Source organism: Chaetodon trifascialis, chromosome 1 (assembly GCF_039877785.1).
Source record: "Chaetodon trifascialis isolate fChaTrf1 chromosome 1, fChaTrf1.hap1, whole genome shotgun sequence".
Lineage (NCBI taxonomy): Eukaryota > Metazoa > Chordata > Actinopteri > Chaetodontiformes > Chaetodontidae > Chaetodon > Chaetodon trifascialis.
Window position 1 is genome coordinate 24,608,300 of NC_092056.1, and position 21,785 is coordinate 24,630,084.

The window sequence follows — 21,785 nt, forward strand, 5'->3', positions numbered from 1 at the left end:
TTCTTGCTTATAGGAAAAACCATTGCCATGTGGCCTCGCTGTCATGCTTATAGCCCAAAGCAAATGAGTTTATGAGTTCATTTATATGAGTTCACTGTCAGCAGGAGACAAGGCTCTTTCCAGTGAAATCATGTAAATGTGACCACCAGTGTGTTCACACACCAGACACTGTTACCAGAATGTCACATCCACTAGCAGGCATTGGAGGGTTTTTCATCTGCAGCATAGTTTGGTGAATTTCAGCTGTTATCATGAGTGTCACTGAAGTTTCAAACACATTTTTCCTAAAATTCCAGGTGCAAATATAGAGGAATATGTCTTAAGGTCAGTGCAAACACCACAAGTTGTTCACCCATAGTGCATAAAGACATACAGCACATCGAGTCAGTCAAAGTGCTTTATGAGAAGTGGCACACGCTTAGAACACAGTGGCTCTTTTATAGCATTACTGCTGCCCAAGAAAAGGCATCTTAATAAATGGAGACCTGTTGACCTCCACACAGAATCTGCACAGTTTGTGTTTGTGTTGTCTTTCGGTTGCTGTACACAGAAGCCGAGCATGGCCGTGCTTGCAATTATTATTAATTTTAATACTGTTATCCTGCGATCGAGACAAACAAAGCTCATTTTGTCGTGATAAGTTCATTTATCTCGTCATCCTCAGATAACGAGATATTCAACCCTTTGTCACGAGAGAACAAAAGGTCATGTCCTCGTCTTACTCATAACGTTCGCCAGAGATCAGGGGTTCCATGCGAGCATGTGTAGATGGCGTCGTGACAACTGTAGGACCTGATTTAAGCTGAGAATGTAAGACTGTACTTCAGCCTTACTTACTAATTTGCATACTTTATTATAGCATTCAAACACCCACCACTGGGGGTAGTTTCTTTTCCAGTAGTCTATCAGTGAAAGTTCTTTTGGTTGCAGACAGTCCACACATCTGCTTTCAGTAGACCACTGTATCTAAGCCTGTCCCTCACAGTATTCAGCTCTAGTGTAAATACCCTCATACTGCATCACTAGGGGAAACTATTCTTGTAACAAATTGCAAAGTTGCAATTGCAAAAGTCCCAAACCCACCTGACAGAGCAGTGTGTGCGTGTGTGTGTATGTCATGGTTTCTTATGAATCTTATGAAATGGTTTCTGTAGCTGTAAGTAAAGTTGGGGATGCACAGGGAAGTGTTTCTGGGCAGCTCAGCCGCTCAGGCAAGCAGTGTTCACTGTTAAATAACTTTGGAAAAAATCAGAGCGGGGAATTCCCGCGCCACCTGCCACGTGGTGCAACGGTTTGGTATTCCTAATTTGGCTAATTTGCCAGGTGTTTTTAACTTTATGGAAGTTCTGCAAAGATAAACAAATGTGTAATAAAATGTCTTGTCTTGCCCTTCAACTCATTCTGATATCCAGCAAGGTCTTGATCTTTCTAATTTGGGGGAGTAGCATCGTAAGCAGCGCTGTAGTGCAGTGAGATAAACAATAATATACGTTCAGTTGTCCTGATACATGACATTAACAGATGAGGGGGCGTCACATTTAGACCATGGCTGCTTACAACAGAAGAAGCTCATTGCTTTGTTTATAGTCAGTTTAACCCTTGTTAGGTCTGTTTCCACTGTGGTAAATGTTGCTCAGGGCAGTGGTTGACCATTGGAATGGGACTACTCGAGGTTTCCGGTTCAACAATTTTAACCTTCCAGCCACTCAGAAGCATGTGTTTTCAGTAAAATCATTCACCCTTCCAGTATTCCAGTGTAAAATTAATTAAATGAATCATTTGCCACCTGAAGTTGTGCTGAAGCGGCTTTGCAGGTTAAACATTGCATTTACACTGGTTGCCAGTGTAAGAGTATTTGTTTATAACTTGCTTGAATCTTAGGATGATACTTTCTTATCTGTGGAAGTGAACAGAAGAATCCACAAACCTGCCATGCGCATCCATAAACATATGTGCATTTGGCTGGGAGCTGGTTTAAATACCATTCAGTGACGTATGCTGACGTGGTGTTTCCTCTAACGAATGACCATTGTGCTTTTTCAGGGATGGTGTTGGTACGGACGGAGTTGGGCCAGCTGGTGATGGTTCCTCAGCAAGCTTTGGCTCAAGCTCAAGCTCAAGCTCAGGCTCAGGCCCAGAACAACATCTCTCCACGACCTGCCACCCCCACAACAGGAGCATCCTTCAGAGTAACAACTCCACAGGTGAGACTACTTACATGATAGCTGCCACCCATACGCTTCCATTCGTGTGACCGCAGCACTCTGTATTACTGCACCATAACGTTTCTTTACAGCCAGACAAGAGCAAGAAGAGGAGAAGTGACAAGCTAAGGAGCTGTGGTAGTAAACACACATGACATACTGTACAGTAGCTGTCTGTGTACCATGGTATGCCAGGATTTAGCCTGTGTCAGCAGATAAATGATCATCTGATGTATGTGCTCACATAAAAGTCACACACAGCAGGCTTTACTCGTGAAACATTCTTATGTTGAAATGTAATCTTTTATTTTTTTTTTTCATCTTTTCTCGTTCTCATTTATGTTGTTTTTGTGTGAACTTCCTTTGCTGCCTGTTGGTGGAGACGTTGTAACACTGCAACATCTTTGAATGAGGCTCGTGTCACGCTGTAAATGCATGTATAATATGAACAATGAAAAATGGCTTCATGTAACCATAATTTACTGTCTTGACTGTGATAAACACATCAAAAGTATGATTTCATATTAATTTCATATCAGCACCGAATAAATCTAGGCTTTTACAACAGTGTGCAGAACGTTCACTAGTGAATTCCACGCAGAACAAAACCCACCGACGTGAGCCCACCCTGGCAAAAATAGACCAGCCGTGTAATTCTGGAGTAACCAGAACACACAGAGTATCAGAAATGAATCATGCTTTATGTTGCCAAAGTGATTCATCCATAAATGAAAAGTGTGCATTGGCGCAAAGCATGTCTAACCGTGTTTTTGAGCCAATAATGCATATGCCACCAATCCTCATATAGCCAAAGGAAAACCCTGAAACTGTTTTATTTGAGGAGAAATCTCCCAGAATCTCAGCATCCCTACTCTCTAATAAATGGTTTGTTCCTACATATGGAGTCAAAGACATTTTTAATTAAGATCTATTTAGACAGCAGAGTGGCTTCCACCGTCTCAACAACAGTAAGGTCTTAGTATGCTCTCCCCATGTTTGAGGGGATCTGCTCCCACACCAGAAGACTGCATGTTAGGTGTCAGAAATACTGCTGCCCTTAAAAAGACACTTTAAACTGAAGGATCAAATGCTTCTTTATGCACTCAGGAAAGGATCATAGCTGTTTTATTGCGGTACTGGGGCCCATCTAGGCCTGCTTTAAAGAGCTGCTATCAGTAAAAATAAACACATATGCAGATCCTTTCTTTACTGTACTTCATCGTGTTGTGTCCACCTCGGCCTGCTGCCGTTGCAGTACTGCTGACCTCTACAGCAGCCAGGCCGGCTCTACGCTGGGAGCATTTAGCTCCATATCTGAGTGAAAATTGGATGTGGAAAATTATAGTCAATATAAGAGGGCTTGGATTGGGATCAGGGCCAAAAACATTTTATCTGGTCGTCCCCTTATATTACAGAGCATGATTAAAAACCAGCTTTGTGAAAGCAGAGCAGTTTTTCTTAACTCAGGAAAAGCTGACATTTTGGAGATGCATGGTTTTCACTGGACGGTGACATTATCTATGCAGTGGACTGAAAACTGGCTCTTGTGGGACACCATATTGAAGTTTTGAGGAAGAGCTGTCATCCTGCACATGAGAACAAAGATCACACAGCAGGACACATGGACAGCTCCTGGTGCTGAAACCAGGCCTATAAACTGGTAAACTTAATGAACCGACCAGTAACAGACGAAAAAGAAAATCGCTTGATCTTAATAAAATAATATTGTATTTTAATGTAAACATTTGCAACTATATTTGATTCAGCAGTATTATTTCATAAAAAGAGATCTGTGGTGATGGTGAGATTATGTTATTGGCATCAGCAAATATGGGTAAGATTTATAAACCAACCAGTTTTATAAGTGTATTGGTTTTATTTTAAACCAATTCAAAACATAATATTCATATAAAATAATTCAATCCATACAGACGTTTATTCCCACTCCACCTATGAAGCTTTGCTGGTGCAGAAATACTTTACTGTCAGATCAACATGTTGCAGCCTTCATCACAAAACACACCACAAAGAACACAGTTTGCATGTGAGGCCAAAAACACGAGACGATACAGAAGACGTCTGCATATACATGCACATGCTGATCGGCCGGTGGGTCACCCACACACAGATGGGCCGGGCACAGTCAGTGAAATACAACATGATTTTTCATCTTGATGTTTTTATAGACATGGAATTAAGCCGAGTGTTGGTAATGTCATTTTCCTCAGAAAAAAGAGACCCATTCTGGATTTTTTATTACTGAAGTTTATTTCAGGGTTATGAATGATGACTTCTCAAAGAATGACTTTTTCTAATGGTGTTTTATGAGGATTTCCAAATCTGTCATTTATGTGGTTTTTTATTGAATTTTCATATTTCTATATTTTTTGTTGTATTTTGCCTTCTCTTTTACATTTTGAAGATACTTGTAATGTATGGCACTACTTTGAAGTGTTTCTGGATTATGCCACATTGAATCGGCACATTTTGGGTAAGGACACACCATACTAGTGCCATTGGATGCACTCGGCCTGTTTGTGGGGCAGGTATGGTGTTGGCCGAGTCCATTGTTGGGCAATCCAGTTTGACCTTTTCTCTTCCTCGTACACGTTGAAAGTAGGTGAAGTTGTGCGAGAAATGCCTCATATGAAAGTACTTTTCATACTAATTCAAGTGCATTCAAAGGCATCTAGTTTTCTATGGGAGGCTTCTTTTCATTTTTAAAGCACATCAACCTCAGACCTCTTTTTATGAGAGCTGCCATGAGTGAAAGCCTGACATTGTTCCTCTATGCTTCAGTCCTTTGAGCTCTGCAGAGTTTCTGTCAGTGTTAATGCCACAACTGATGACCTTTGTCAACTCTAATCCCACTGATTGGACTGGTGTGTGGAGAAACTTTGATCTCATTATGTGTGGGTACACACAGTTGATGCTGGGCAGGCCCCACCTCATTAAGTGAACAGCTTCGCTCTTAGACCCTAATTGGGATGTGATTAATATGTTAAACTGTGTAATTATAATGAATGAGTATTCTTGATTATTTTACGTATAGATTAAACTGAGATTAATAGGTGAATTAATGTCTCAAGGCTCCTTAATGACTCCATGGGGTCCTCTCATCAAAATTTAACGAGCCACTGAATCATTAATTGGAATTTGCTTATTATCACCTGTGGATACATCATTCATGTAAAACTTGAGCTTGTGCTGCTGGGTCCACACCTTTAGAGCTTAATCGCTTTTAATAATGAGATTAGTGGATAGTTTGTCTTTCACACTTTCTCTGTAAATCACTTAGGACAGATAACAGTTTTTCTGTGATGAGAGCATCTTAATTTCTTTTGATTAGTGTCTTTCTGACTGACATGAGAACAAACATGCTTCAGCGCTGTTCAATTCAACATGATGGATAGCTGAGATAATGTCAGGTTGGACTGCAACTAGTGATTATTTTCATCATCAGTTCATCTATCAGGTATTTTCTTGCTAGACTGATTCATTGATTGGTCTGAAGAATGTCTGTAGGAAATAACCTTTACAATTTCCCAAATCTGTAATCGACTTATTCAAACAGCTTTTCTATTCCTTCAAAGTGTTTGAAGACAGTTAAATGATTGTTGGTTGATGGTTTTCTGTCAATGGACTAATAAATTCATTGGCTAATCGTTTAATTTAATGTTAGGTTAAGTTGTCAGTTACTGAAAAACCATTCAATATGCCCTCAAATCCCAACTCAAGGGAGCTTCGTACTGTGTTACTGTTCACTGGCCACCACGATAAATGACTAAAGAGTACTTTAAATGCCGTCCTGTGATCGTCTGATCTGTCTGGCGCACAGCGTGCTGTTGAAAGCACCGCTCATCTTGTAATTTAAGTGATTAAATCTAGTTTGTGGACAATGTGTCCATTGTCTTTTTAAATAGCTCTTGGTCATAACCATCTGCTCAGATTATGGTAGGTCAAAGAAAAAAAAATTATCCACAATAATTTTCAGACGGCTGGAGACAGAAGTCTTTTAATTCGAGGCTAAGTGCTCCGTTTTGAACTAAGTTCTTCCAGCACACACTGTTCTGACCACTCAAGGCTGGACGAAGAGGTCCTCAGATAGAGCTTTGACACCTGTTCCTCACTCACTGTGAGGACAAAAGACAGACACTAGAGGGCAGCATTTCATTGTCTTTTTCAGTGCCCTTAGACGTCCCTCTGTGGCTCAAATTCTGCTTTCACTGATGAATTAAACTGTTTCCTATTCCTCTAACCTTTTGTACTAATTTGAGTGTTAAATCAAACAGTGTCTATGAATGCAAAAAGGTCAGAGAGATTAAAATCATGAGGCATTAGTGCTGTTAAATCTGATAAGAAATGTCCACGAAGTACAGCCTGCAGTACCAAACACATGCATAATGTATAGCAGTGTGTACTGGTTTAGTGTGTGTGTACTGTGGACCACCCATCATACAGCAGCAGTATGACACAGAGTTTGGTAGTTTTACATTCTCAGGCTGTCTTTCTGCACTACAGACTGAGCTGAGATTAAGTGCTTTTCCTTCTTTAAGGAAAAGTCCACCCTCAGTTCCTCTGATACTTTCATAGCATAAGAAACTTCCTGCTGCTCTGTCCGAGGGCAGGTGTAGATGTTAGCCAGGACAGACGTCCACATCAGCTACCCAGCAACGCCCCACTCCTGCCTCTGCACTCGTAGCCAGCCAACCTGTATCCATCCTGATATGAACCGCTCTCAAAAGAGAGTCGCAGATTGTCATCGCCTCTCGCAGTCACACTGATGACAAATTAGCAGGCCGCGGCGTTGCCATCTCGACAGGAAAAGCAGAAGCAGGGAAATGAAAGGGAATGGTGTTTATTCCCAGAGCTCAACCCCTCTGTCGGCCTGTCACTCTTCCCATGACCCTGAGGGGAGAAACGGAAGGCATCCTGAGCTTCCTTCCTTCCATACCTGTTAAATCATTCATCATCCAACTGCCTGATTATTTTAAAAAGCTAACAAGGCTTTGGTTCGTGAGTGTGTTTGTGCGTGGCTGCCTGTGTGTGTGAGAGACAGAGAGAGAGAGCAAGACAGAGAGGCATAGCTAGCGGTGGGATGCACCCCGTGGCTCTCACCAACCCCCCTTCACCCCCTCTGCCACCCCCATCCCCTCATCCCTCATACACCCACGTCCCCCAACTCCTCGCTACAACATTCTTTTGCATCCTCCAAAACTTTTATTGGAGGGGAAACTCCCTCCTCCTCTCTCTTATCCTACTTCTCCTCTACGCTCTCCTCTTTGCCTCTTTCCTCCCGTCCTTGTCACAGTTGTGTGTCTGTTTATGTGTTTTCATTTGTGTGCTAGACAAATGCAGTGTGTGTGCCTGCTCTAGCTGCTGTCTGTGTGTCAGTGCTTGTCAAGTATGTGTGTATGTGTGTGTGTGTGTGTGTGTGTGTGTGTGTGTGTGTGTGTGTGTGTGTGTGTGTGTGTGTGTGTGTGTGTGTGTGTGTGTGTGTCAATGCCTTGGCCTGTCTGTGAATGGAAGGCTGTGTGCCAGAGGTCGGGGCAGAGGCCCTCTTGGGTTGTCTTGGCTCACAGACAGGATATCAGCCAGGAAGTGTGTGTTTGTGTCTTTGTCTGTGTTTGTGTGTGTGTGTGTGTGTGTGTGTGTGTGTGTGTGTGTGTGTGTGTGTGTGTGTGTGTGTGTGTGTGTGTGAGATGAGCCACTGGGCATCACTATGGTTTTATGGTTGGCACACTCACCACCAAGCCATCCCATTTGCTCTTGTGCCTTTAATATTCTAATGCACAAACCTGACTAATGACAAATGTTAGCATCCGCCTTTATGAATGTCTTTTAGAAAAATATCTTGTTTCCAAATCCATGCTGCAAATAGTCTTAACTTAGAGCGAACCTACAGTGTGTTCTGACCTCATTCCACACACTTGTAACCTACTTTGAATACATATCTCATGATTGAGTATATTGCTCGAGCAGAGTCAACACGAGCCATCTTGCTTATTCTGTGCATGAATTAACAACGAAATGAAAAACACCTAGCCAAAAATTATTTGAGGAACCTATTGACTGATTTCTTTTGGTCCTCTATAGCTGGGGCAATGTGTTTAAAAGGTGCAGCAATTCCAATACAGTTCAGTGTGGACGTAAACCTCAAATTAAAGCTGAATGTCAGCTCTGAAACCTCCCAATTAATGTTTCATTTCAAATCCACTGTGCTAGAGTAAAACACCAGCCGTACAACACCAAAACAAATCTGTTCAAATACTTCCTCCCAACACTTAACTGCATGTGTAGATGAATATAACCAGTCTGATCTCTCTGGTATGTGTCATCTGTTTGTAGTGAGTGTCAGGTTTTATCTCTCTGTCATATGTATTAATGTAGAGTTACGTGAGGTGTGCACCTGTTCTTGACCCAGTGTGATTAGTGATCATTTATCTGCAATGTGTAGTGTTGGCACTGTTCCTTTCCTGTAATTGACATGTCCTATCTTACTATACTTCCCTTTGTTGTAACATCCAAGTCAGGTCTCTCGTTAGGAGCCAGCATCAGGACCAGATACACAGGCATATTTCAAGGTGACATTTTGTCTTTGTGAATAGTTCCTATGCTTATTCTTTTATTAATTGCATTAGTCAGACCAGTTTTTATGGTGTCTGCAGGTTTCATTAAAACAAATTTCAATTAGATAAGCTAATTTTCCATGGGAAATATATTTTACTGTAAATGCTGAAGCCTTAAAGCTGGAGTTGGTTAAGTTTGATTAAACCACTCAGATAAGCTACAGTGTGTGAAAGTGTGCCACCAAATCCAGCCAAATGTCATGAATGTGTTGCTAAAGGCCTCAGGAGTCGGTGAATTCACATTTCTGTCTGTTTCAGTGTTTGTCTTATTTGACTTTAGAGAATATATATAAAATCAGGCTTTCATGCTCAACCATACTTTGAACAAATGGCAGTTTAACTGTCAACTATTCTCCTGTTAGCTGCAGCATTTAGCCCAAAACAAGTGGTCTTGTGTATAGTCCACTATGGCTGAACGATATGAGAAAAAAATAAAATAAAATAAATAAATAAAAAATCACATAGTGATTATTTGGACAGTTATCAATTGCGATATGAGTTACGCTTTTAATGACATTTTTACATTTATCTTCACTGGAAAACAAAAGTGATGCTGTGATTTTTGCTGTGGTTTGTACCAAAACAAAAATGTTCCCTTCCATCTGGAGAATACGTTTGTTGGCCGGGGCATCTCTGTAGCACCGCAGTGCTTCATTTATCGTGCCTCCACACCGACACACTCGACAAGCTGAGGCCGGAGGACTTATGTTGTTGGGTTGTCCGTACGTACATTCTGTTCTCGTGAATGTAATATCTCTGGGACACCTGGAGGGAATTTCTTCAAATATGGCACAAACATCCACTTAGAAGCTGGATGAACTGATTAGATTTTGGTGGTCAGAGGTCACTGTGACCACACAAAACTCAATTTTGACCACTGTGACGTCATCATGCTCAGCAAGAACACTTTTCTGGCCATTATTCAGCACCATAGCTCAGGAACAGAGGGGGGAGATTGTGACCATGTTTCACATTTCGTCAGATGCTGAATCGGTGACACTAATCTTGGGTGTCCACCTTGAGATTGGTAATTGTGTAGATCTTCTGTGCTGTCGGGGTGAAGATGTGTGTGACGCATCCACATTTTACAATTTGTAGTTTATTTGCAGCAGTCAGTCCTCTCTATTGCTGCAAAGAAGTCTTCTGTACTCCTCTGTAAAAATAGTTCCTAAGTGAAGAGAGCCTGTATCAAAACATTGCAGCTCCTGTACTTTGGATATTGCACATAAAATTTCGATTAATTGTTCAGCACTACGTCTAATCTTCATCGCCTCCCAAATTCAAATGATTCTACACTGATTGTACATTGTTTGTAGAGTAAGGTAGATGCTTTTTTACAAAGTCTGCAAACAGCCTTGATTTGTTGGTACAACTGCCATTTACAGTGTAGAGAAGTTCTTCCAGATTATTCTCAGATGCTTCTGGGTCGTGATTTTTAGGTCAGTGCAGCTTTGCTTGCTAGTATCCTCCATATCTGTTTATTAGCTTAGTTTACTGAAAGGTTTAAGGAGCAAAGCACAAATGCTGCCGCAAATGTGAGGATGGTTGTGCTGCAAATCAATGCACACCAGTTTCACAGACTGATGAGAGAGATATCTCTGAGCTGTTTCCAGAGCTGCCGAACACGGACGCTGAACAAGAGCAGCAAGAGAAGTCAGGGCAGCAGAAACATGTGATTTTGATGATGCAGGCCATCAAGCTAGTTCCCTGCAACACTGAAGATGAATGCACCAGCCAGAAAACCCAGACTGCACCTGCTGAAGAGGCGGAGAAGGTGAATCTCCATATACGAAAGATTTGAATGGAGCTGATGCAGCAGGCCCTGCCTCTGAAAACTGGTCGGAAGAGGAAAAACCTCCAAAAAAGTGCCAGTGGTACAGAGCTCACGGGGACCAAGAGCAGCAAACTGACCAGCTCAGCAAGACAGCAGAGAGGACGGCTATCGACAGGAGCTGAAGGAACCAGGACAAAGACAATCTGATTGAACTACAGCAGCTCAAAGAAAAACTCAGTGCTAAAGAGGCCCTCAGAGTGAAAGATCTGCTGAGAATGAAAGAGGAAGCTCAGGAGGAGATGGAAAAAAACACAGGCCTCCTATGTGGGTTAGCTGGAGCACCTGAAAAAGGTGAAGGATGAAGTCACAGCCGCCCAGAAGAAAGCAGATCCATCTGAAACAGTGGCAGGACGAGAGAGCGTCCTGCCTGAAAACCATCAAAAGGCTCCAGCAGACACTGAAGGAGAAGCAGCAGGAGTGGTCTGAGAGGCTCAAGGATGGATGATCTCCAGTGCAGAATGACGGAAATGTTGGAGAAAAAGTCAAAGAAGAAGAAAGGCTGGATGACCAGGCTCTTCATATGCTCTTTGGTGGAGAGGGATCTTGCCCAGCAGGACCTGGATCAGCAGGATTGCCTGTCATATGTAATTTGTGTTTTGGTTTATTTTTTGTTTGATAATGTCAAAAGATCATGTTCCCTTGTTCATGTTATGAATGGAAATACAAAGTAGTCACTCCTGTATCGTTGTTTCAGAATTATAAGCTGCACTTCATTCAGTATATCAGTGGAACAGCTATAAAGAGAACATGTTTGAGGCGTTCCATCACGCAGGAAAGGTGTGCTGATGTCTGTTTTTGTTAAAGTGTAAGACAAAATGTAATTCTTAAAACATTTCTGGGATTATTTTTTCATCAGTCACATTTCTCCTGATGATTTCTACCATTTCCAATGTTCTGTACATATTCAATATTTATTCAAATAAAACAGAATTATGGTGACTGTGAGTATGTGAGTTTTGAAAGGCTTTGTACTCATTTTCTAAACTCCGGTGGATTTAACTGATTGATTTCCATATTTAAGGGTTACCTTTTTAATGCAAAATGGAATTGCAGAAAATCTCAGTAATACAGTATCACCTAAAGTCTCAGTCATCTCCCACCGTTAGTGTCTGCGTAGATAAATGCCACTGGTGTAGTTGCCTGTCATGAGACCTCAGCAGTATGACACCATGACCCTCTGCTACCTGATCAAACATGCTCCTCTCAGGTTCAGTCTTCAGCACTGCCAACGCGCTGCCACCTTTTTTCTTCTTCCCTGCTGTCTTGACCTTTCCTTATCTGTCTGCAAGGCACACGACTGCTCTTTTCCTCCTGCATTGTTCTGCTGCTCTCGTGCTGTAAGAGTCTTTTCTCTGCCCTCCGTTCACTTCCTCTTCACCCTTTCTTTCACCTCTGGAGCCGACGCGGGCTCACCTTTGCTGTTTTTCTTCCTTTGTATCTTCTGAGGTGCTTTGCATTCGTTTATCTCCCCTGGTTCCTCTTCCTCACCCACCTTCTCTGATATCTTTATGCTCTCTTGTTTCCCTGTTTGTCCTTTTCTTCTCTCTGCCTTTGTGTGTTGCTCTCTTTCTTTCCTGCAGTCTCCTGTGACCTCTCAGACCACCAGGCAGTGTTCTTTGACCCCAGCCAAGATGGTACCGTCTGCCTCTCCCACTCCTTCCAGCCCTGCCCTCCAGACCTCCTCCTCCTCCTCTTCCTCCTCCTCCTCCTGTCCTGCACTGCGCCCAGTGAGCTAACCCTCCTTACTCGCCTATGTTTCAGTCCGCTGCCTCATATTTTCTTCCTTTAGCATCACTGAGCGATGCCAAGAAATAGTGTGGTGACTCAGTGGTAGTCTAGAGGTCACACGGTAGGTTGCGAACCAGGTGGGAGAATCTGGGAGGTCAGAAAATGAATGACATCTGTTTTCTACACCCTCAGTTTTGCTGTGTCAGCAGAGAAAAGGCGTCCTCAAGCATACTCACCTAGAGATTGATTCCAGAATGATGGAAGCTCATAGAGATGTTACTTTTCAGCTAACATGCACACATGATCGTGATTGCAATCTTTTAAGATTTGTTCATTACAGTGGTTTCCGTTCTGCAGAAATTCTAAGTGCACGTGAATGCGACGCAGCTCAGTGCCATCTTGGAATGTCACATTTTACCTCGAGCACATGAGGACGCAGTTTGTTATTGTTGAGCTTTTTAATTATCCTGAGCATTTGCACCGTTGCTGTGGGATGTCATCATTTGATTGTTAAAGAAGCAGCAATGAAATCAAGTAACTGGCTGCAAAATGTATCTACAGAAAGCCTTTCTTTTCAAACAAAATCTTGTGAGCAAGTTGTTTGCAGTGAAAAATGGGAATAATAACTGATTTCCACCAACTGAAACAAGTATAGCTGCCGGGTGTTGCTGCCCTGGCTACTCATCATAGAATCCTGCGCAGTACATTCGCACTGCTGAAGATAATATTTTAAGTTAACCTCTCCTGTTTCGATGGAACTGAGGCTCCGGAGGCTCTGATCGGACCCAGTGTTTCCTGTCCAAATATTGTGTATTCACGTTATATTTAGATCCAGTTGAGATGTAGTGCAGATTTTAATTTCTCTGCTCATATTGTATTCATGGAGACGCTGTGACTTTTGTGAAACAGAGAACGTGGTATACTGTACACTTGTGTTCAGAGTGCAGGATCACTGTGGCTATTTGGGACCTTGTCTGGGCTTCAGGCTTGACCTTTCCTCTGTGGTTCAGGAGATATCTTGCTATATGTACTAACTACGGAGCCCTTCAGTGCAATTAGAAATGCGTTTTGGCTCGTGCTGTGCTGCACGACCTCATCACGTATGTAGACGTACTGTACACATGGCCTTGCCTCCATCCATATGTGGCTTGAGTGATCAGACCCTAATGTGTCCTCTATGCATTTTGGGTGCATTCACACCTGTATTTAGAACTGTCCACTTATGATTGCATCACATAAGATATATTTTATTGCAAAGTGCGAACAGGCCCTGAGAGATTTCAAAGAGGTGATGAGGGCTTTAGAGTGAGAGACTGCTGACGGCACCTCATCTGTTAAGCAAAATTTGTGTTTTGGATGTGAGATGTTTTCTGGTTATTCACCCCCTCACATACTGTTATGACAAAGTAAACAATAGGTGGCTAATTAATGGTATGGCCAGGAACTGATCTTGATAGGTGGTTTCCCTTGTCAGGCAGGTGATTGTTGAGAAAAGCTTCGATGGCCTCTCGTCTTTCCCAGCCTCTAGCTTGTCACCACCTCCCCTTCCTCCTCTCCTCCTTGTCTGTTAAGCAATGTCCACAGAAGTCAGGACACAAGATGTGACAGGAGCGCTGTGGCGCCTGCCTCCTGTTCTCTGTGGCCTTGCTGCGAGCGAGGCGTCACGTCCTGTTTATCTCTCTGTCTCTTCCTTGCTCTTCCAGAAGGGCCCCGTGGCACCGGCTGTGGCTGTGACGGCTCCACAGCCGACCCCCGTGGTTATGGCCCCCCAGGCCCCGGCCCAGGCTGCCTCCCAGCCAGTGCAGCCTCCGCAGACGGGCATCGCTGCAGCCCCTGGAGCTCCTGTCGTGTCCCAGGTCTGTTCTCTCTGCCCCCCCCCCCCCCCCCCCCCCCTTGCCCCCTACACCGCCCACACTCCTCCCTCAAGGGCGCAGGCACTGTCACAGCTGCCAGCAGGCTGGCTGTGTCACAAGCTCAGCCCCGGACCCACAGCCTCACCGCCTCACACAGCTGGCCGTGCACCGAGAGTCTCACACATGCCCACTCCCGTTCGCACTCGTACATTCACACAAACGCATACCAACCCAAGGACATGCAGACGTAGACATAAAGGCACAGACCTGCCATCAATACAGGGTCACATGGAGTCATAGATGATGCAGGATAGATGCAGGCTCATACACACATAATTCACTCTGAGCTGCAGGATTATATGATCTTACATCTCCCACATCTCCATGTATTCAATCAGAAGGCACTCACAGGCGCTACAGCTTGTTGCCACTGGCAGTCTGAGTGGACAGGCACCATGTCTCATTTGGCTACAAAGATAACTGGACAGCATGCTAAGTGTGCACTATGCTCTGATTTGTGACTGATGCTTGTCAGCTTCTTTATCAGTCTAACCAGTTTCATTCTCTCAAGTCTTTGTTAAGTATTAGTAAAAGAAATGCAGCACAGATACAAGGCCCCTTCCTTTCCTTAACATTAAGTGCTCATCATGTACTCATGCTAAACTAATAGCAATGTAAATAATTTCTTTCTATGTTGATTTGCACATTAGAAATAAGCTCTTGGATCCTGAAGCCTCTGAGAAAGTGAACAATTTATAGCTTGAGCTGCCAGTTCATTTGCTTGTTTTTTTCACTTCACTGAAGCCAATTGTCTTATCGTCTACAGGAAATGCAGGAGAATGTCAAGAAGTGTAAGAATTTCCTGGCCACACTAATCAAGCTGGCGTCTCACAATTCTCCGTCCCCTGAGACTTCCAAGAACGTCAAGGCTCTGGTTCAGGACCTGCTGGTGAGCTTCAAAATCCTACAGACAAACACATTTCATATGGATATCATGGAAATACTCTGCTTGTATAGTCAAGAAAGTTTTTGCATGTGGTCAGTTACCTTTGTGAAAGTCTTGACCAACTTTTTCCTACTAAATTCGATACTAACAGAAGTACCAGTTTCCTGACAGCTGCTTTTTATCTTCTTTTTATCTCATACATCTTATTGACGTCAGTATTTCTTCCCTCTGTCATTTTAAAGTTTTTTTTGCAGTTTAAAATCTAAGTAGTTGGTCAAAGTTGACACTTTAATGTGTTGTATTGAATATTGCTAACCTGTAGATGGCAGCATGAAGCTCTTAACAAAACTCTACTTTCTGTGCCATGAATTTTCATCTTATACACAGTTACACATTAATGAGCTGCAGCCTGAGGTGCCAGGATGAGAGTTGAACGGTTGATCATCAGCTCATCATCATCATCAAGATTTCATCTTGTTGTGTTCAAGTCACCACGGTTTTCTTAAACTTACTGTCTGGCTTCTCTCATAAAGTGGTGTTTGTACTTCACCTTTCACCCAACAGGATGCAAAGATTGAGCCGGAGGAGTTCACCAGCAGACTGCAGACTGAGCTCAAGTCGTCCCCGCAGCCTTACCTGGTGCCCTTTCTCAAGGTATGGTACTTGTTTGTTAGCTTTCTGTCTAAGCTTTCTCCCACACTGAGGTAATTGTTCCCTGAACTGGTTCCCTTATTCTGACCCCTGATTTGATCCTGAAGCCGGCTCTCTAAATGGTCTTTTTCCTCACTTCTCCAAAGCTGCCAACTGGTCTTCTAAAAATTCATCAAGAAGCGTGCCATCAACACCTGTCTCAAAAGCTAGTCCTCCTTACTGGGGCCCTTCATTGACAGTTAACCGGGCCCCTTAGCTACTTTCTGAATTGACCCCCAACATAAAATTGTTTCCTGAACTGCTCCTTAGCCTGCCCCTTAAATCATCCCCTAACCTGGCTCCTTAAGCGGGCCCTCTTGTATATTTTCCTAAACTGCCCCCCTAAAGTAGTCCTTTCTCTGGCACCAGGGCCTGTGATGGTTAGGCCTGACAGTAGAATGACACACACACACACACACACACACACACACACACACACACACACACACACACACACACACACACACACACACACACACACACACACACACACACACATCCCTCTGGCCTGACTTCTGACTGTGTGTGACAGTGGCCCCCGCAGTCATCCCTGCCAGTAGCCAGCAGGTTTCTCCAGCCATCCGTGATGAGCGTCACATCAAGGCGCCCAACCACCCAACCCGGCCACAAACACATGTTGTCATGCAATGTTAAGTCGCTTACGTCAAAAATCTGCCTGAAATAGTCTGTACGGAGCAACATCAGCTCCTCAAGTCGGCTGTGACAGTGGGTTATCAGAAATGGCTGAAATGTTTCATGTGTGACATATAAAATATTAAACATATTCTCCTCAAATCTAAATGTTTTTTATTTCAGTGTATAAAACCACATAAATCATTGTGTGAGAAATCCAGGTATTGGCCCGTCTCAGCAGGTGTATTCTTTAGCTTCCTGTAACCATGTTTTTATGATAACATTATGCTAAATGAGCCATGACCCAGCAGTATTTGTTCTTGCGGCTGTGTATGGTATTTTCTCACGCATGTCTGTTTTCCTCCCTGACTGCAAACTCTGGCCTCTCTCTGCCCGTCAACAGAAGAGCCTCCCGGCCCTGAGGCTGTCTTTGCTGAATAGTCAGCAGTCCCTGACCCAGCCCCCGCAGCAGGGAGTCAAACCAGCACCCGGCGGCACCCCCCCTGCCATCGTGGCTGGGCCAGCTGTCCGCATACGCCACCCTAACAGCGTCAGCACCACTGCGGGTGCCAGCGCGCTGCCCGCTGGGACGCACGGACATGCAGCTGCAATGGTATGTATGGAGTGGACCATCTGGAACAGACCCCAGTGCAGACACAGTGATCACATTGTTTACACTCACGGTTTGTATGTCAATTGAGGTCACTACCATGACAGTTTTATTAAATCGATGTGTGTGTCTGGAAACTGGATCATTGCGGCACAATATAGAAAATTAAATATAATTGCACAAAAGCAGTTATTAGATGTGTGTAACTATGCACAGAAATGTGTGTGAGGTGTGTGAGGATGGAGAGCTGAAGAGCTGTAGTGGTCAGGTAATAGATGTGACAAATATTTACCCACAATATTCCCACACTCAATAGAGAAGTGCTAGAATGTGATGGATGCAGACCTGCGGGGGTGGTGGTGGTGTTTGTGTGTGTCTTGATAGGTCTTATACAAGGCTGAATTATCAGGCTGAAGAGTGTCACAGTGCCATGGCTGGGAGTCACACAGTCAGAAGAGAGTTAGAGTCACACCCAGCTCACAGACTCACTGAGGTCTCGCTCAGTTTACCGGAAAAAAGGAGAAGTTTAAGGAGAGCAGAGGGTGGGCCTCAAAATACATGCATGTATCTAAAGAAGAGTCCAACCTGCACACAGGCAGAACATGCAAACTCCACACAGAAAGAAACTATGTATTTTTCAAGGACTTTAATGAGAATGCACTCACATATTACAAACCTGCATTTTCACACCTTGGAGATCTGCAGTGTGACCCGCTGTGCTACTGGTAGGTGATCAGAGCAGATGGTGGTTGAGCACTCGGCTCAAAGGTGCCCTGTTGAAAGTTGTTTCCTCCTGCCCAGACTTTGACAGCTGAGAAGTGTCCGACACAGGAACTCAAGCAAGTCAAACCGCAATCTTTTTCCTTTCCTTTTAAATACAGCATTTCATGTCTGCAAAGTGATATATTGATAAGATTTATTTATTTGTTTTAGGTCAACAAACTGTCTGACTTCCTATTAGTTCAGCTTAATTTTATTTCTATAGCGCCAAATCGCAGCAAAAGGTGTCATGTACAGTTCCACGCATTCAAAAAGGAAACATTTCAAAAGATTCAGTTTACATCATAAAAGTAATTATTATTATGAGGAATTCTACGCTCTTAACCTCATTAGCCATGCATTGCAAGTGTTGCCTAAACAAAAATCTCCCCATTAAAGAGCCAACTCAACATAAAACCTTCCAACCAAAACAATTCAGGATTTTTAAACTTTTTTTCCCAAATGATTCCCAATGATTCCTCAAGTGAAGAGAAACAAAGTAAAATATGGTTTATATTTTATGTTCTTCAAAGTAGCCACCGTTTGCTTTGATGACAGCTTTGCATACTGTTGGTGATATCTTTCTAAGGTAGTCAGGTGGTTTTCCAGCAGTCTTTAAAAGAGCTGCTGAGCTGTATGCTGAGCACTTGCTGGCTGCTTGTCCTTCACTCTGCAGCCCAAATCATCTCCAACCATCTCTATTGGGTTTAGATCAGGTGACTGTGGAGACCAGGCCATCTGATGCATGCCCTCCATCACTCTCCTTCCTGGTCAAATAGCCCTTACATAGACTGGAGGTGTGTTTTAGGTCCCTGTTCTGTTGAAAGACAAATGATGGTCCCACAAAGCACAAACCAGGGATGGCATGTCACTGCAGAGTGCTGTGGCAGCCATGCTGGTTAAGTGTGACTTGAATTTTGAATAAATTGCCAACAGTGTCACCAGCAAAGCATCCCTACACCGTCACACCTCTTCCTCCAAGCTTCACAGAAGGAACAACACATGCAGATACCATCCGCTCACCTTCTGTGCGTCTCACAAAGACATGGCGGTTGGAACCAAAAATCATCAGACCAAAGCGCAGTTTTCCACTGGTCGAATGGGCATTTCTTGTGTTTCTTGGCCCGAGCTTTTCTCTTCTTCTTCTTGTTCTTCCTCAGTAGTGGTTTCTTTGCAGTAATTTGACCATGAAGGTCTGATTCACACAGTCTCCTCTGAACACTTGATGTTGAGATGTGTCTGCTGCTTGAACTCTGTGAAGCATTTATTTGGGCTCTAATCTGAGATGCTGTTAATTGGTGATTTCTGAAGCTGGTAACTTTAATGAACTTCTGTTCTGCAGCAGAATGAACTCGTAGTCCTCCTTTCCCGGGGCAGTCCTCATGAGAGCCAGTTTCATATCTAGCACTTCATGGGTTTTGTCACTGTACTTAAAGTTACATTCAAAGTTCTCGAACTTTTCTGGAAATACTGACCTTTACGTCTAAAAGTGATGATAGACTGTTGTTTCTTTTTGCTCAGTTGAGCGCTTCTTTCCGTAATATGGATGTTTACAGAAGTTGTATCGGGGTATTTACAATAATGCCACTGCACAACACAATTGATGGTCTCAGATGCATGAAGAAGGAAAGAAATTACACTTTTTAACTTTTGACAAGGCTCAGCAATAAACTGAAAAAAATTCCAGGTGATTACCTCATGAAGCCCAATAGTGTGCAAAGCTGTCATGAAGAATCTAAAATAAGAATTTGTTTTATACTGCATAATTCGTGGTTGTGATGTTGTGATGTAGAATATAATAAAGGTAAAGAAAAATCATTAAATTAGAGGGTGTGTCCCAACTTTTGACTGCAAGTCAGAAAGAGAAAATACTGTGGTGACAGAAGGTAATTGTGTGCTCTACTCCAGTCAAAGGTCTCTGGTCTGCCTTTCCCCTGGCAACTGCACAAACAGCAGCCAAGGTTGTGAGCAGTACATCCAGTGATAGTGAGGGGTTACAGCTGAAGTAAGGCCAGGTAACCTGCAGGGTTGCACTCGACCCACAGCAGTATTGCATTACCATGTGGGTGTGTGGCTTGTACTGCATGTGTGTCTGTGCACATGCACGTTGAAAACCATGTGTCTGCACAGGCGTCTATGGATGGGTCAAGTGAGGTCAGACTCAGATTGGTCTAGGCAGAGGGGTGGGCGAGCTAGAGGGTTCTCTCTCTCTGTCTGTCTCTTTCTCTCACTTTCCCTCCTCTTTCCCTCCCTCCCTCCCTCCCTCCCTCCCTCCCTCCCTCCCTCCCTCTCTTCTTTCTCTCACCATTTTCCTCACTATTTTTTTTCTCTTACTTGCTTTCTCTCTTTTCCTCTTTCCCCCCCTCTGCTCTCTTTCCAACAGTTTCTCACTGTATCTACCCCCGCATCGCTCATGTCCCTCCCTCTCTGCCTCCCTCCCTCCCTCCCTCCCTCCCTCCCTATACCCGTTAACCGTTGAAGGGTGAAGCGAGGTAACTAGGTCAGCCCCGGGTCAATTTTAAAGCAATGTGGCGGCCGCAGTCTATGTCCAGAACATGCCTCTGGTCTCTCTCACTCTCTCTCCATTTCTCTCACTGTCTCTCTCACACACGCACGCACACACACATGCATAAAACACCAACATAAGCTATCACACAAAACAAGATAAAGTAGTAAATGATGGCCCCTGGCACATAAACAGTCTGAAACCAGACAGCTAGTTGAATTAGGCTAAAAAGATCTGCTCTCAGAGTAGTATGGATAACATTTCTTACAGTGGTATGGAACATTTTGAAATGTACAGTAACAGATTGTACAGATTATAACTTGAAGTTTCTCGATGTTATTTAAGGTTTCTTCTGTAATCACACTGACTGTAATCTCTCAAAATGTTCTTATTTTATATATAAACACTGGAACATGTTAGGTCAGACAGTCTTATACAATTGTTTATTTAAAATGTCTTTTTTTTGTGTTGGGTGGTTGTGGGGGGGGTGGGGGTTAATGACACAACATTGAAATAAGCAGTAGTTAAGCTGCTGTGTGTGCACTGTATGTGCGAACATGTTTTACTGTGTTACCAGTCGCATAAGTCAAATGTGTGTGGTCTTGACACACACATTTTACATATATATAATACATAGATTACTTCAAACACACAACACTGGTGAACAATCACCATCCATCAAGCAGTGATATTTTAAAGAATACTCTCACTGGTGATACCTCTAGTTTGTAGCACACGTTAGCAATCATTCAAAATATCCTGAATATCGTTTGTTCACAGTAATTATAATAACGCCTATCTTTTAAAACCACTTCGATTGTTAACGTTTAAAAGCGGGAAAAAGATTTTTGAAATGAAAGCCAACCTGTGAGCTCAGTTCCAGTGTATTCCCTTTTGCCATCTGATTCCCAAACTTTCTACCTGACTTTTCTTCCTCTTAACTGTGTCGCCGGCTGGCCAGAGGTGCTAGCTATCTCTGCCTGCGCTGAATGCATTTTTTTTCCCTTTCCCTCCCACTCTCGCAGGCCCCTGCAGTGGATCTCTGGGAAAAATGGCCTCTGTCTTTTTTCAGTAGCTTGAACAGTAATATAGCATGTGTCAGGGAATGGAAAACAAGGCGAAAAAATATGCAGCAAGAAGCAAACTGGTAGGAATGGATGGCTGAGCCCGAGGCTGGGCCCGTGGCTGCAACCGCGGAAGGAAGTGACTCTAATAGCCCAGCACAGCCCCCCACCCTCATGCTCCTTCTTCTTCTACCACCACTACTACTCCTTCTTCTAAACTACTTTTTCACTGCGGTCCTGACTTCTTATTGCCTTTGTCTGATCTGAAAATGCAAGCAAATTTAGGTCGCGTTCAGTGAGAGAACTCCATCCTCATTGTGCATTTTAAT

The 21,785-nt window shown here is 43.4% G+C and overlaps 1 protein-coding gene across 2 annotated transcripts in view; it reads left to right on the forward strand.

Annotated features, from left to right (window-relative positions):
• The window catches only part of LOC139333700 (transcription initiation factor TFIID subunit 4-like), an 88,587-nt gene that overhangs the window by 1,875 nt on the left and 64,927 nt on the right, over nucleotides 1-21,785 (forward strand). Inside the window, exons 2-7 of one of the 2 annotated variants that reach the window (XM_070966317.1) lie at nucleotides 2,044-2,204; nucleotides 12,248-12,394; nucleotides 14,099-14,251; nucleotides 15,075-15,197; nucleotides 15,759-15,848; nucleotides 16,921-17,130. In XM_070966317.1, the coding sequence (XP_070822418.1) occupies nucleotides 2,044-2,204; nucleotides 12,248-12,394; nucleotides 14,099-14,251; nucleotides 15,075-15,197; nucleotides 15,759-15,848; nucleotides 16,921-17,130 (884 nt within the window). The remainder of the gene's footprint in view (nucleotides 1-2,043; nucleotides 2,205-12,247; nucleotides 12,395-14,098; nucleotides 14,252-15,074; nucleotides 15,198-15,758; nucleotides 15,849-16,920; nucleotides 17,131-21,785) is intronic. The other variant, XM_070966326.1, reaches the window with a different exon arrangement.